At 47.2% G+C, this 14681-nt stretch overlaps 1 protein-coding gene across 1 annotated transcript; it reads right to left on the bottom strand.

Annotated features, from left to right (window-relative positions):
- Positions 1-753: 753 nt before the first annotated feature.
- Positions 754-11794, bottom strand: LOC130474700 (membrane-spanning 4-domains subfamily A member 12-like). The gene is made up of 6 exons (XM_056846399.1): positions 11684-11794; positions 8304-8426; positions 6262-6318; positions 3757-3924; positions 3107-3226; positions 754-846 (listed from the first exon to the last, which is right to left on the bottom strand). The coding sequence occupies exons 1-6, from the start codon at positions 11792-11794 to the stop codon at positions 754-756; spliced, it is 672 nt and encodes a 223-aa protein (XP_056702377.1).
- Between the last annotated feature and the right edge of the window lie 2887 nt (positions 11795-14681).

The following is a 14681-nucleotide window of genomic DNA, read 5'->3' on the forward strand; positions in this document are numbered from 1 at the left end:
GAGATTATTGGGATTCAGACAGCATCTAGATCTTCCATATCTTTATCATTTTTATAAGTCAGCTTAATTAATACATAAGTTTGTTTAAACATCTGTCCAGTCATTTTATAGTATACAACTATATTAATAATATAATATACAACCTATATACATGCCTGGTTTGATTTAAACTGTTTGTATATGTATATATTTCTGTAAATGACTGCAGGTGTTACATGGGTTTTAATTGACCGCTGATGAAGGCCAAATAGGCCGAAACGCGTCTGGCATGTGGTGGTAGCCAGGAACACTACTACACTTAGATATAGTGAGCTTTGTGTAATGTACCAATAATATACGTAACAGGAAACCAAAATAAAGAGAGAAGAAAAGGCTAATTTTTTAAAATAAAAAAACCAAATCGAACCAGTTTTCTAGTTTATTTGCACCATTTGGCAGTTAAAAAAAAGATGCTCTGCCAGGAAATTCATGTTGTACGATCAGCCCGTATCCCAAGAGGAGTACAAAGCAGTGGTGATGAGGGATGGGGGGGGGTGTAGTGGTCGCTCAGGGTGCCTCATCCCTATTTGACTGGGGTCAGGACAGCTGGGGGGGGCGCTCCTGGGCTGTGTTCTGGAAAATTGCGGACGCAACAGGTGAGGCCAGGTTTATAGCTACTCAGTCTTCAGGCTTTGCTATGGTGCACTATGGTCAGCCCTTCTCCCAAGAGGAACGCAAAGGAGTTGTGATGAGGGAGGAAAGGGCTGCGGACACTTAGAGTGTCTCATCTTCCTTGACTGGTGTCACGATAGCCGGGACGCGTGGGTGGGGGGCCTCCTGGGCTGCGTTCTGGAAAATCACGACAGTCTGAAAGAAAGAAGAGACCCCACCCAACGCAACAGATGAGGCCAGGTTTACAGCTGCTCAGTCCTTCAGCCTTTGCTATTATACTCTCTAGAGCAAGCATCCCCATCGTGATGCCCATGGGTGCCACAGGGCCCACGGGCACTTTCTTGGCGCCAACTGAGTGTTTTAGTAAGTGGGCCGGGCCAGATGGGCCTTCTGCCCTCCTGGCCATCGGTTTGGCCACTGGAGATCTGATTGGCCGCAAAGGCTCGAAAAGGTTGGAGACCCCAACCTCTAGATCCAACCTTTGGATCTAGAGAGCCCGCGTGGTGTAGTGGTTAAGAGCGGTGGTTTAGAACAGTGGACTCTAATCTGGAGAACCGGGTTTGATTCCCCACTCCTCCACATGAGCGGAGGAGGCTAATCTGGTGAACCCGGTTGGTTTCCCCACTCCTCCACACGAAGCCAGCTGGGTGACCTTGGACTAGTCACACTTAGCCTCACCTACCTCACGGGGTGTCTGTTGTGGGGAGGGGAAAGGAAGGTGATTGTAAGCTGGTTTGATTCTCCCTTAAGTGGTAGGGAAAGTTGGCATATAAAAATTAACTCTTCCTCCTCCTCCTCCTCTTTTGCGTCTTCTTCTGTACTTTGACTCCTTCAAACAGCTCTTGGGGGGGTCACATCAAATTATTCTCCATGCTCAGGGTGCATCATCATCCAAATAGCAGTGATGGTGAGCACAATGGACATGCACATGATCTGCCCTAACAATGTGTCTGGAAGATTTAGGTCAGGAAAGGCAGCCTGAAGGCTGGATCCAGACCTTAGACGCCTTTTTTCTGGTTCCTTGCATCCTACTCCATATTTTTTCTTACTGTTGCCCATGAGTGGAAGCAAAGCCATGAGTCTCCTTGCATCTTTCACGTATACATCACTGATTGTTCCTATTATCGCATGCCTTGAGAAACCAAAGGGTTTCTGTTAACCGGCCTCCGAAGGGAATCTTTCCAGAAATACTCTTCAGCGCTTCCTGTGAATGACTTACGAACGCCCAAGTACAGTTCTCTCCGCGCCACAGATTCACACTTTGATTTCTCCACGCAACAGCATGTCCAAACCACGGATCGGACCTGCTCACTTATGCCGTTAATGAATGGCTGTGTTCGAATTTGCTTGTCCCTGTCCTGTCTCACCCTTTATGATCCCGCATTCAAAAAACGGAACATACGGGGACGAGGACAGGGAGAAACAAATGACAAGAGGGGCGCCTTTCCCGCCTGGGGAGTTTAAATGCTGTTGAGTTTAAATGCGAAAAGATCGTGATCTCGTGGATTATGGTTCACACACACACAAACAACGACTCTGAACATTTAGCTTTCTTTTAACAAAACAAATGTTTACTATATTATAGGGAGGGTGAACTTGGGATGCCCTGACCTGGATGGCCCAGGCTAGTCTGATCTCATCAGGTCTCAGAAGCTAAGCAGGGTCAGCCCTGGTTAGTATTTGGATGGGTTAGTATTTGGATGCAGAGGAAGGCACTGGCAAACCACCTCTGTTAGTCTCTTGCCATGAACAAACAAACTTGGGATACAAAATAACAACTGTCATGTCGCTCATAACTTGAGGAAGAAGTGTTTATAGGTAACAAAGTCTGTCTCAACTCTAACAGAAGTTTAACAGCTGCTTCTTGGAATGCAGCTGAATGTCACATATGGCTAAGTGGCCAGCACTGTTCCCCAATACCATGCAAACAATTATATACAGTTAACTATCTTTGTTGTTCTGACATAGACAAAAACTCGCTGATTCCCAACATTTCCGCCCCCCCCCCGACCCTGTGTCTCTCTTCCTCACCTCTGTGCCCTCCTCCTCCGCTTCCCCCAGCCTCAGTGGCAGCCAGGGTTTGAGCCCACCTCGCAGCATCCCGTGGTCCACAGCCCCAGCGTCAGAGGAGGAGGAACCGGCAGCCAGGGTTTGAGCCCGCCTCGCAACAGTAGCCTGTGGGCCCGGAGTCCCAGTGTCAGAAGAGGAGCAGCAGCAGCAGCTCCTTCCGCCAACAATGAGAAGAAATTTGACATTCGGAGGTCAAGATCTCTGGCTCCATGCATGCCTTGCTCCACAATGGGAGGGGGGCATCCTGGATTCAGGTCCCACCTCTGAGTAGAGCCTTATTTTGATCACCATCTCCCCTATACCAGAACAACCTTCCCTCCTGGGTAGCCCTTCCTCCACTCCGGTTTTCATTTCATACGACCGACTTCCCCATCTAGGCAATTACCGTTTCACTGAAGCTGTTCCGGCACAGGGTGGCACACCCAAAGGCAGCGGTGGTGATGGCGATAAGGACCTCCAGGATGGTGAAGACCAGGAGAACCGTAGATATGTCTAGTATTTGAAACTGCCAGAGAAGCACAATGACCTCTTCATTGCTATGTGCACAAACACAACTCTCACAATATGTAGGGAAGTGCAACCACACGAAAGGGATGCTGCACCCATCCGAACTGGGAGGAATGCCAGAGAGGCATGGCAGCTCTCACAGGCAGCCTTAGTCACTAGGCCCCTAGCCCACTTTCATTACTTTCGTTCTGCCCAAGTGCCCAAAAAGCTGCACGGGAGGTTGAGCACATGAAGCTGTTTTATACTGAACCAGACCGTCAATCCGTCAAGGTCAGTATTGCCTACGAAGCCTGGCAGTGGCTCTCCAGGGTCTCAGGTGGAGGAGCTGGTAGTCTGTAGCTGGAGATGCCAGGAATGGAATCCGTGGCTTTCCGCACCCCAAGCAGATGCTCTACCACTGAGCCATGGTGCTTTAGCTCATGGTGGGAATGAGCAGATCCTAGAGAGCTTTCTCCCTTTCGAGGCAAAGTTCACCAAGAAGTGAGCTCCTCCCATTCCTCCCCCCTTCTTCAGGCAAGGCAAACTCACGTAAGAGATGGCAATGAATTCATGGCAAAGTTCCGGCTGTGTGTTGCGGATATCATCTGGCTCACAAATATAGTAGTATACTGGATCTGTTATCAAAATGGAGAGCAAGATGATCCCAATGCTAGCTGCCACGGTACTCACAACATTCATTCCCAGCATGCCTTTCACCTAGAGGGAGAAAGCAAACCATGAATTCTATTAGGTCCCACCTCCTTCCATGGGATCCCTGGTGTTTCCAGCCTCCACAGATGGCAGTCACACTTCATCCTCTCTTTGCTCGGTTGTCCCTGCCCTTTATGACAACCCCCTGGCATGGACAATTCCAAGGCAGACCTGGGTCCCAGAAAAAGATGCTTTACATTAAGATCCAGCTATGAATTCTACATTGATAAGAGACTGTAACAGTCATCACGTGACAAGAGTGTGCAAAAAATATTGAAATATAGAGGATGGAGCAAATTCCAAGCTCTGGATCAAAGGAGAACAGGATCGAGGCCGGAAGCTCCACATCTATTCAGGGGCTTAAAGTGGGACAGCTAAGGGCTAACCTCTCCTTTTTGGCTTATAACAATATGATGTGTGTGCGTTTTTTTTTTATCACTTTGCTATGTAACCCAGAGATTCCTATAGACATGCCTACCTAACCCTGACATTCCTGCCCCATCAAGTTGCAACTGACTCATGGCAACCCCACGGAGTCTCCATCTCACGGGGTTTTCCAGGCAAGAGATGAGCAGAGGTGGTCTGCCATTGCCTCCCTCGGCATAGCAGGCCCGGCCTTCCTTGGTGGTCTCCCATCCAAGTACCAACCCTGCTTAGCTTCCGAGGTCTGTTGGGATGAGGCTAACCTGGGCTATTAGGGTTGTTACTGAGATTCCTATACAGATACAAAAATTTCCGAAAGGTTCTCCATCACTATTGTTATTAAATTCATAATTTGTTTGATTCTTTATGGGTGATGATGATGGGAGACAGATTTCAAATTGTATCCCTTTTCACTTTTTTTGCATCCAATTTGGATGAGATTTTCCATAGTTGTATCTCCTGAGGATCATCCCTGCAAAAAAATCCAGACAGATAGTAGAAAGGGTCCCGATGTTGTATGCAGTGAAAGGCAAACCACATTTCTGGCTGTAATGTAATTTCCGGCTTTTCACTGAGTTGAATTTTTAAAAAATGTCAGAAGGATTCATTGCTGCCAAATCTCAGAGATGTAAGGAAAGGAGTCTCCATTTATATGCCAAATAAGTATCAGAAATAGTGGTCTGTTTTGATATCTTTGATTGTTTCTGATTCATTTTCTAAACCTAGTGTACTTTTGTTGCCCTTTAGTTTAATCTGAGAATACCTGTGGATATAAATTGTATCCACATCTTTATATCAGCTGGATAAGCTGTGTTCTAGAGGCTACGGTGACCAATAGTTGTTAGACAGAACTGGACTATAACACTGGAATATTGTTAGAGAGAAACCTGAAGTCTTACAAGCTCCATTGGGTGAACATTACAATCCTTTATAATTTCATCTAGACTGGAAGGAATGCAAATAAATTTCCCACTGGAACCAACATTTAATAAGATTTATAGAATCAGAGTTGGAAGGGACCATACAAGACAACTAGTCCAACCCCCAGCTTAATGCAGGATCAGCCTAGAGCACTGGTTCCCAACCAGGGGTCCATGGACCCCCAGGGGTCCCTGAGAACTAAATTAAGGTCCGCGAAACAAAGTTATAAACCCATAATAAATTAATATTTTCAATTAAAAGTTCTCTGTTATAAAAATATATATTCAAATATTATTCTAAGTTTAATGTTTAACTAACAGTTATGATTAAAGATTATTTTCAAATTCTCGGCATTTTTATTTTGAACCTTGGGGTCCCTGCACCGAACAAAAAAGTCCTAGTGGTCCCTGGTCAAAAAAAGATTGGGAACCACTGGCCTAGAGCATCCCTGACAAGTGCTTGTCCAGCCTCTGCTTAAGGACTGCCAGTGAGGGGGAGCTCCCCACGTCCCTAGGTACATGATTCCACTGTCAAACAACACTTACTGTAAAAATAAATTTCCTCATATCCAGCTGGTACCTTTCCTCTCACAATTCAAATCCATTGCGAGTCCTATCTTCTGCTGCCAACAGGAACTGCTCCCTGCCCTCCTCTAAGTGACAGCCCTTCAAATACTTAAAGCGAGCAATCATGTCCCCACTCAACCTCCTCTTCTCCAGACTGAACATTTCCAACTCCCTCAGCCTTTCCTCATAGGACTAGGCCTCCAGACCCCTGATCATCCCCGCCACTCTCCTCTGCACCCGCTCCATTCTGTCCACATCCTTTTGGTTTCTTTTGTTTGTTTAAAACATTAAGACCCTGCCTTTGAGATAATCTAAGGTCAGGAACAGTGAAATATGTCTTAAAACCCAGTGCATCCCAGAATTGGTTTCTTGTGTTTGTCTGCCAGTTCATGGTGTCGAATCCCATCATCCAAGTCCTAAATTGGATAGTTACCAGTGGTATCTTGGGGTTCTTGGCAACTGCCACAGACAGGGATCCAGAGATGATGTACTGTGGAAGAGAGAAAAAGAGATCAGAAGGAATATGAAGGTCTGAATCTGAGCACCTTGTATTCCCGCCTCTGCTCCTCCCACCCACTAGATCAGAGGTATCTAGCACTGGAAATCATTTTGTCATGTGGTCGAGGACCCAGGATCCCAAAATGGGGCTTATGTCCAGTCCTAGAATTCCAAAGATTTATCAAACCATGGTAGGTTTTGTAGATTGGGGTGCAGCCATAACTATGATAGCACTAACCCTTTCTTGGAGTTTGCAAGCTTACGGAGAGTTCTAGCACTTTCCAGCTGTCCGTGAACTCTGTTCGCTTATTAGAGTTGCTTTCACCTCGGATAGTTAATTGAAACACTCACAGAAAAGTTAAGCTTAGCTGCTTTTTAGTAGAGGTTCAGAGCTGAGATTGGACTTTTTATCTTGCCATATCAGTTGTAACTCATATGCACATGCTGATTGGCTTATTTGCACTCATGTTGATCATCTCATATTTAGTTGAGAACCAATCAGTTATCCAAGTAATAATCACATGATGATGACAGAACAAATTTAGAGGAAGATAAGATTGATATTTTTCTGTGAATATACACTAATCGGACAAAGGAATCAGATTTCTTTGGATGGAAGTGTCAGAAGAAGATTAGATTATATTTCTTGGGAGATATCCTGGGTTTTTTGATACTCCTTAAGAGCAGTGAGACAAATGCTGAAACTTAATTTGCTTTTTACACTATTAGGTAAAGGTCCCCTGTGCAAGCACCGGGGACATTTCTGACCCCTGGGGTGATGTCACATCCCGACATTTACTAGGCAGACTTTATTTACGGGGTGGTTCGCCAGTGCCTTCCCCAGTCATCTTCCCTTTACCCCCAGCAAGCTGGGTACTCATTTTACCGACCTCGGAAGGATGGAAGGCTGAGTCAACTTTGAGCCGGCTACCTGAAACCAACTTCCGTCAGGATCAAACTCAGGTTGTTAGCTTGGACAGCAGTACTGCAGCTGACCACTCTGCGTCACGGGGCTCTTTTTACACTATTACCTGCTAGAATAGGATTAAGCAATGCTAGGAGCTTTTATAATTTTAGTATTTATCTTCACAGTCATTGTAGGGTTAACTTTTTCAGCCTGTATTTTCTTCTGTCTTTTAAAATGAAGAGAACAGTCTCCTTTCTCAATAAAAGATAAAACTTTCTACAGGTTTTCTGACTGGTATGTTGTTAAAAGGTCAAAGAACTGAACTCACCCCCTTATTTTTTTGGATTATCAGATTGAAAGGTCATTAATCACCCTTTAAATAGATAAATAAATCCTGGAGAACTCTGCTGCTAAACAGTTTTGCACAGGCAAAGCCTTTAAAAGTGTTTAGTTCAGGCCCTCCTGCTGGACGCGGGACGGAATCGCTCCTTACGCTGGAGCACGAAAGATCTCCTGAAGCCCAGAACACAAAGGGAAAAGGACTTCATGCATTTCTGGAGGTTCGACCTTGAGGATAACTTTTGAAAATTTATCACTTCTTGTGTCATAATCCTGCCCCCAGTCCCTCTGCTCATTGCAATCATATAGTCATCGGGAAAGTTATACAGAGAGCCCTTGGCAAGGTGCCCCCTTGCCAATCTAAGGGTAGAGTATGGGGATGCCCCCAATAACTTCTGCCCAGTCTCCCAGGATATCCTGAGATGCCCCCACCCCCGTTGGGGAGATTCTGAGCAAAGAAAAGCCACCAAATACCATATTCAGCCCAGAATTCCATTTTATGCACAAAGGAAGCTCTCGTCTGTTTAAGGCAAGCTTCTAGTTCCTTTGTGTGTGACACTGCCTAGTAAAATCCCATCAGTGCAATGGATCCATCACAGCTGTTCATTCATTGCTAGCTTTTAAGCATCTGCCGGGAGAAACTTAGGATGGCCGGACTTTCCAAAGCATGGTCCTTAGTGGGCTGAAAGCCTCGAGGTCTGCTTCTTCCAAACCTGAATGTGGATAATTACCAGGATTCCCAGCCAAAATGGAGTTCTGAGATGTGAATGACTGTAATAGAATACATCATAATCTAGCATGGCCAAAACAAGCCCAAAAGCGAATTCCACAACACCGATCAGGATCTGCGTGATCTGCCGAGACAGAGGGAAGAACATGTTAGCATCATCTTGTGTTCCACACCCAAATTAAGACAAGGGCCACCATTTTTTGTTTAACGGGGAGGTCATTTCCATATATGGTGGAGGACAGGAATGCCATACCCTCAGGTGTGAAGCGTAGCCTGAGCCAAATACTAATACACAGACCGGAAAGCCAATAGGTCTCAAGCTGTGGGAAGAAAGGATGTTCTCATAGGGGCTCCAAACCCGCAAATTGTGCCTCTTTCTATGCAGTTGGATCCTAATTTTCCTCCAAGGAGATCAGGGCAGGAGAGATTTTCTCTCTCCCTCCCCCGGTCACCATTTTGCTTTCACCAACAGACCTGCAAGGTAGGTTAGGCTGCGATGGTGTGAGTGATCCAAGGTCACCCAGTGAGCTTCATGGAGGTGGGGATTCAGACCCAGGTCAATTAGGTCCTACTCTGACATCTAACAGCGAAGAAGGAGGAGGAGGAGGAGGAGGAGGAGGAGGAGGAGGAGGAGGAGGAGGAGGAGGAGGAGGATGGGAAGGGGAGGAGGAAGAGTTAGTTTTTATATGCCAACTTTCCCTACCACTTAAGGGAGAATCAAACCAGCTTACAATCACCTTCCCTTCCCCTCCCCACAACAGACACCCAGTGAGGTAGGTGAGGCTGAGTGTGACTAGCCCACGGTCACCCAGTTTGCTTTGTGTGCAGGAGTGGGGAAACAAATCCAGTCCACCAGATTAGCCTCCACCACTCATGTGGAGGAGTGGGGAATCAAACCCAGTTCTGCAGATCAGAGTCCACCACTCCAAACCACCCGTCGTGCCCCCCCCCCCATGACTGGCTCAGAGGCGTCGGATGCCGAGCTGGAGCGGCTGGCTGCTCCTCATGGGGATGCAGCGGAAGAGCCTTCTGAACTGGGTGCTGGATCAAAGGGGCTGCCAGAGGTGTCAACGCCTAGTCAGGCTGACAAATTCCCAGGGCCCCTCAGAAGCCGTAGTGTCAGATTTAGAACAAGAAATCTCCCCCATAGGTCTCCGGAGACAGAAACAGCAAACTCTGCTGAGCGAAAGAAGGCGCTTGGCCCTGATGCAGTGATGTAAAGGTACTACAGTTGCTGAAGATGACAGTGAGTGATGTCAGAACCAACCTCACTCTGATAGCTGGCCAGATTTAAGGTGCGGCAAAGCGCAGTTTCAGTGTGGAAGCAACTTACTGATTTCCGGTTTCAGCCACGCTCCACTCCGGTTATTATCTTACCTGACCACGACCTTGGACTTATTAAGAACATAAGAACATAAGAAAAGCCCTGCTGGATCAGACCAAGGCCCATCAAGTCCAGCAGTCCATTCACACAGTGGCCAACCAGGTGCCTCTAGGAAGCCCCCAAACAAGATGACTGCAGAAGCACCATCCTGCCTGAGTTCCACAGCACCTAAGATAATAGGCATGCTCTTCTGATCCTGGAGAGAACAGGTATGCGTCATGACTAGTATCCATTTTAACTAGTAGCCATTGATAATTAATTAATGACGACAACTGCCTTGCCTGTGACCCCGACCTCGGACATTATTCATGCCCCTTCTTGCCTAGCCTGTGATAAGTACGAGACCCTGGCCTGACTTCTGGACTGTTTCCTGGACTCGCATGACCCCTGCTGACCCTACTTTTTCAGTGCATCCACCAGGCTGCAGAAGCCTTGGCTTCTGTTCCCTCCTCCACTTCTTGCCCCGCCCACTCTCAGCTCCCTCTGCACCATGCTGCAGTAGCAGCCCCGCCAGCCTGCCCGGCCAGTACACCACCGCTCTAAACCACTACACCACGCCGGTCCATGTGCTGTGTTTCATAGCCAGCTTATTAAATCTCTCATGTAGCCATATCTGTTTAAATTCGTCATATTTTACAATTTGCCTCGAAATCGGGCAAAACTTGATTACCACTAAAGCTTGGATTCAAACAATAAGATATTGGCTCAAATTATAGTTCCAAACTGAGCCAGGTTCCCTTTTAAATCTTTTGAAAAGTGAACTTCACTACTCTTCATGGGACATTTTAATTAGATCTAAACTTTGTCAAATTTGAATTGATTTAGATAACCTTACTCTAGCCAATGAATCTTATATTTTTACAAGAATTAAACAACGTCTCCTGGATGTAGAACTGCAGAATCTTAACCCAGCTCTACCATCCATCTGTTCTCCTGCGACTTTAGGCCTTAATAATGACTTGGGTAAAATGGCTAGGTATTTGGATAATCTAGAGGTACCATCTCAACGCCGCGTTTTTTTATTAGCTAGGGTTAATGAATTCCCATCTAGGATGCTCTCAGACCGATATCTTCAGATCCCCAGGCACGAACGCTTATGCCCATGTGGTTTAAATTTGCCTGATACAATCGATCACATCTTCTTAGATTGCCCTCTTTATTTGACTCTGCGGGATAAACTGTGATTTACTTTGCTCCAGTCTATGAGATACAGGAGCAATGAAGTGAAATGTAAATTTCTCTTGAGTGATCAGGATCCTAAAATTATGGCTACTGTGGCTGAATTTCTTACAGGAGTTCTTAAAGAACAAGAAAAGTTTTATTAACCCGAATTGTGAATTATATGTATTGTCCTTTGGAGGTATATTGTTGTTTTATTTTTGTTCTCTGTCATGCCAATAAAGGTTAATGATGATGATGATGTTTAAATTCGTGCAGGGAGTGGAGACTTCTGCACCCAGTGGGTAGAGGTGGGAAGTGCCATGGAGCCGCAGCCAACTTACACGACTATGTAGGTTTTTTTAAGGCAAGAGATGAACAGGGGTGGTCCACCGTTGCCAACCTCTGCATAGTGAATCGGGACTTCCTTTGGTGGTCTCCCATCCAAGTACTAACTAGGACTGACCCTGCTTCTGTGTGTGTAAAATGCTGTCAAGTTACAACTGATCTGTGGTGACCCCAGCAAGGGGTTTTCAAGGCAAGTGAGAAGAAGGTAGTTTGCCATTGCCTTCCTCTGCACAGTTTTCCTTGGAGGCTCCCCTTCCAAGTATTGACCCTGTTTAGCTTGCGAGATCTGAAGAGATTGGTTAGCCTGAGCCGACCAGGTCAGGCTACGACAATAGGTTGGCCCAGTAAGGAAAGACACAGGGACAGAGGTAGGAACAGAGGCATTAATCATGCAGAGACATAACAGGCACTCTTCCCGAGTGAGGGAAAGAGCCTGCGTTCTTGAGCCATCTCTTGTGGCATGCGAGGCCTTCCCCGTGCTCCTCACTTACCCCCAGGGCCATCGGTTCACCCCTGTACAACGTCTTCACTCGGATTGGCACCGAAGGCCGCTTTACGTTCTTTGACATGGACACCAGCGTCGCTGGGTCCCTTAGGTCCATAGTGGTTAGTGGGGTTACAACGTGAATCGGGATCTGGAAGAGACGACTGGCTGCAGAAGAAGTGGAGGGGGAGTGGGAAAACAGAGGGGGAGAGCAATTAAGAGCAAATGTCTTCAAGAATAGGCTCTGCTTTGGAAGGAGGAAGCAAGAACCCTCGTCTAGAAGGAAGGTGAAGTCTGGAATAAATAATTGTTTGGAACCGTTATGTCTTCAGTCGGGAATTCTCATCACACCCCTAAGCATGCATCCCCCCTTTTTTTCTTGCTCTGTAAGACCAGGAGGCCGAGAGCTGATACAGTGCAATAGACACCAACGCACACCCTTGCATCCTGTGTTTATCCATGGGTGGTGCATTTGGTCCCATTGGCAAAATCCCTCCTTTGACCAGGATGCACTGGAAAGGCAGATGGAACCAGGGTTGCCAACTCCAGGATGGAAAGTTCCTGAAGAATATGGGGTGGAGACTGGAGGGGGCGGGGTTTAGGGAGGGAGCTCAGTGGAGCATAATGCCATCGAGTCTGCCCTCCCAAGCAACCGTTTTCTCCAGGGGAAGTGATCCGGGTAGTCTGGTGATCAACTGTAATTTTTTTTACTTTACTTTACTGTTAATAATGTAATTTTCAAACTGTCTAGACCACTGGTTCCCAACCAGGGGTCCATGGACCCCCAGGGGTCCGCGAGAACTAAATTAAGGTCCGCGAAACAAAGTTATAAACCCATAATAAATTAATATTTTCAATTAAAAGTTCTCTATTATAAAATATATATATTCAAATATAATTCTAAGTTTAACGTTTAACTAACAGTTATGATTAAAGTTTATTTTCAAATTCCCGGAATTTTTATTTTGAACCTTGGGGTCCCTGCACCGAACAAAAAAGTCCTAGTGGTCCCTGGTCAAAAAAAGGTTGGGAACCACTTCTCCGGAAGCCTGGTGATGGGTCACTTTTTGGGTGGGTGGTGGGTCAAAAGGATAGTATGAATTTTGTAATTTTGATTATATTAAGTAGATTATATAATTGATATTCTTTTGTATTTGCTTTTGATTATTGTATTTGTTTTGTTTTGTGTGTTTATGTTATAAATATATATATACATATATATAAAAACAAAAAAACAAAACTGAAATTCTGGGTGATCGCCAGGCCTCTGCTGGAGGCTGGCGAGGCTAGATGGACCCCTTGGGCGTTGTGTTGCCCTCGAGGGTATTACATACGGTCGTTTTCATCGGAAGAACGAGTTGCGCAGTAGTTGGCACACCATTCTCCTAAAAATGCCAAGCCCAGACTTCATGCTCCGGAATCCTCCTTCCCTTCCCATCGCGAGAACTGAATGCACTAACCTCTGGAACCTCTGGAATGCACTAACCTCCAGGCATGCGGAATATTACAACCGAGGAGGCATCTGGACCCAGCTGGCGAAAGGGCAGCGAAAAGGAAGCCCGCCCCTTCGAGGAGGGGCAGGAAAAAGTGGGGGCGAAGCCACGGCTCGGGGGTCTGCCCGGCGGCTGCTCTTGCCCACGGAGGCTCTCCAGGACCGCCTGCCCCAAGCGCACAGCCGCCCCCGACTCACCCACCTCCGGCGGATCGTGGCCAGGCGAGCGAGACCTTCCGTGGCGACCCGACCCTCCGCGATCCGCGCAGCCGGAGCGGGCGGCGCCGCTTCCCCGCCCCGCCGCTCCAGGGCTCCGTCCTCCTCCGGGCGCGGCTCCAGCCCGGAGGCCCCCGACGGGGCCGCAGGGGAGGAGGCGCTCCCAGGCCCTTGAGCCGGACCGGGATGATGTTGGGGGGGTGGGGGGCGTTTGTCGGAGGAGCAGGGTTGCCAACCTCCAGGTGCCAGATGGAGCTCTCATAGGAACAGAAGAAAGGCCCTGCTGGATCAGACCAAAGCCCATCAGGTCCAGCAGTCTGTTCACACAGGGGCCAACCAGGTGCCTCTAGGACAGTGGTTCCCAACCTTTTTTTGACCAGGGACCACTAGGACTTTTTTGTTCGGTGCAGGGTCCCCAAGGTTCAAAATAAAAATTCCGAGAATTTGAAAATAAACTTTAATCATAACTGTTAGTTAAACATTAAACATTAAACTTAAACTTAGAATAATATTTGAATATATATTTTATAATAGAGAACTTTTAATTGAAAATATTAATTTATTATGGGTTTATAACTTTGTTTCGCGGACCTTAATTTAGTTCTCGCGGACCCCTGGGGGTCCACGGACCCCTGGTTGGGAACCAGTGCTCTAGGAAGCCCCAAACAAGACGACCGCAGCAGCACCGTCCTGCCTGTGTTCCACCGCACCCAAAATTAGGCATGCTCCTCTGATACTAGAGAGAATAGGTATGCAGCATGACTAGTATCCATTCTAACTAACAGCCATGAATACCCCTCTCCTCCCTGAATATGTCCACTCCCCTCTTAAAGCCCTCCCTCCAAGCTGGCAGCCATCACCACATCCTGGGGCAGGGAGTTCCACAATTTAACTATGTGTTCTGTGAAAAAATACTTCCTTTGATCTGTTTTGAATCTCTCGCCCTCCAGCTTCAGCAGATGACCCCGTGTTCTAGTATTATGGGAGAGGGAGAAAAACGTCTCCCTCTCCACCCCACCCCCCCGCAAAACCATTCATAATTTTATAGGCCTCTATCATGTCTCCCCTCTCCCGCTATTACAACTGATCTCCAGCCGAGGGAGACCAGTTCGCCTGGAGAAAAAGGGCCGCTTTGGCCATCGGACTCTATGGCGTTGAAGCCCCCTCCCCGCCCTCTTCAGGCTCTACCCCAAAAACCCTTCGGAGGAGGCCCCCAGGCCCACCGTTCGCTTCCCCGTCCAGGGAGGGAGCGCGTGGGGGGGGTGAGGACCGCCCCAGATGCACCGCAGGGGTGCCG

Source organism: Euleptes europaea, chromosome 3 (assembly GCF_029931775.1).
Source record: "Euleptes europaea isolate rEulEur1 chromosome 3, rEulEur1.hap1, whole genome shotgun sequence".
Classification (NCBI taxonomy): domain Eukaryota; kingdom Metazoa; phylum Chordata; class Lepidosauria; order Squamata; family Sphaerodactylidae; genus Euleptes; species Euleptes europaea.

Coding starts and splice junctions, on each gene's coding strand:
- LOC130474700 (XM_056846399.1), bottom strand. CDS start 11,794: ATGGACCTAAGGGACCCAGCGACGCTGGTGTCCATGTCAAAGAACGTA. Junction 8,427..11,683: donor GTGAACCGATGGCCCTGGGG/GTAAGTGAGGAG, acceptor CTGTCTCGGCAG/ATCACGCAGATCCTGATCGG. Junction 3,925..6,261: donor AGAACCCCAAGATACCACTG/GTAACTATCCAA, acceptor TTCTCCCTCTAG/GTGAAAGGCATGCTGGGAAT.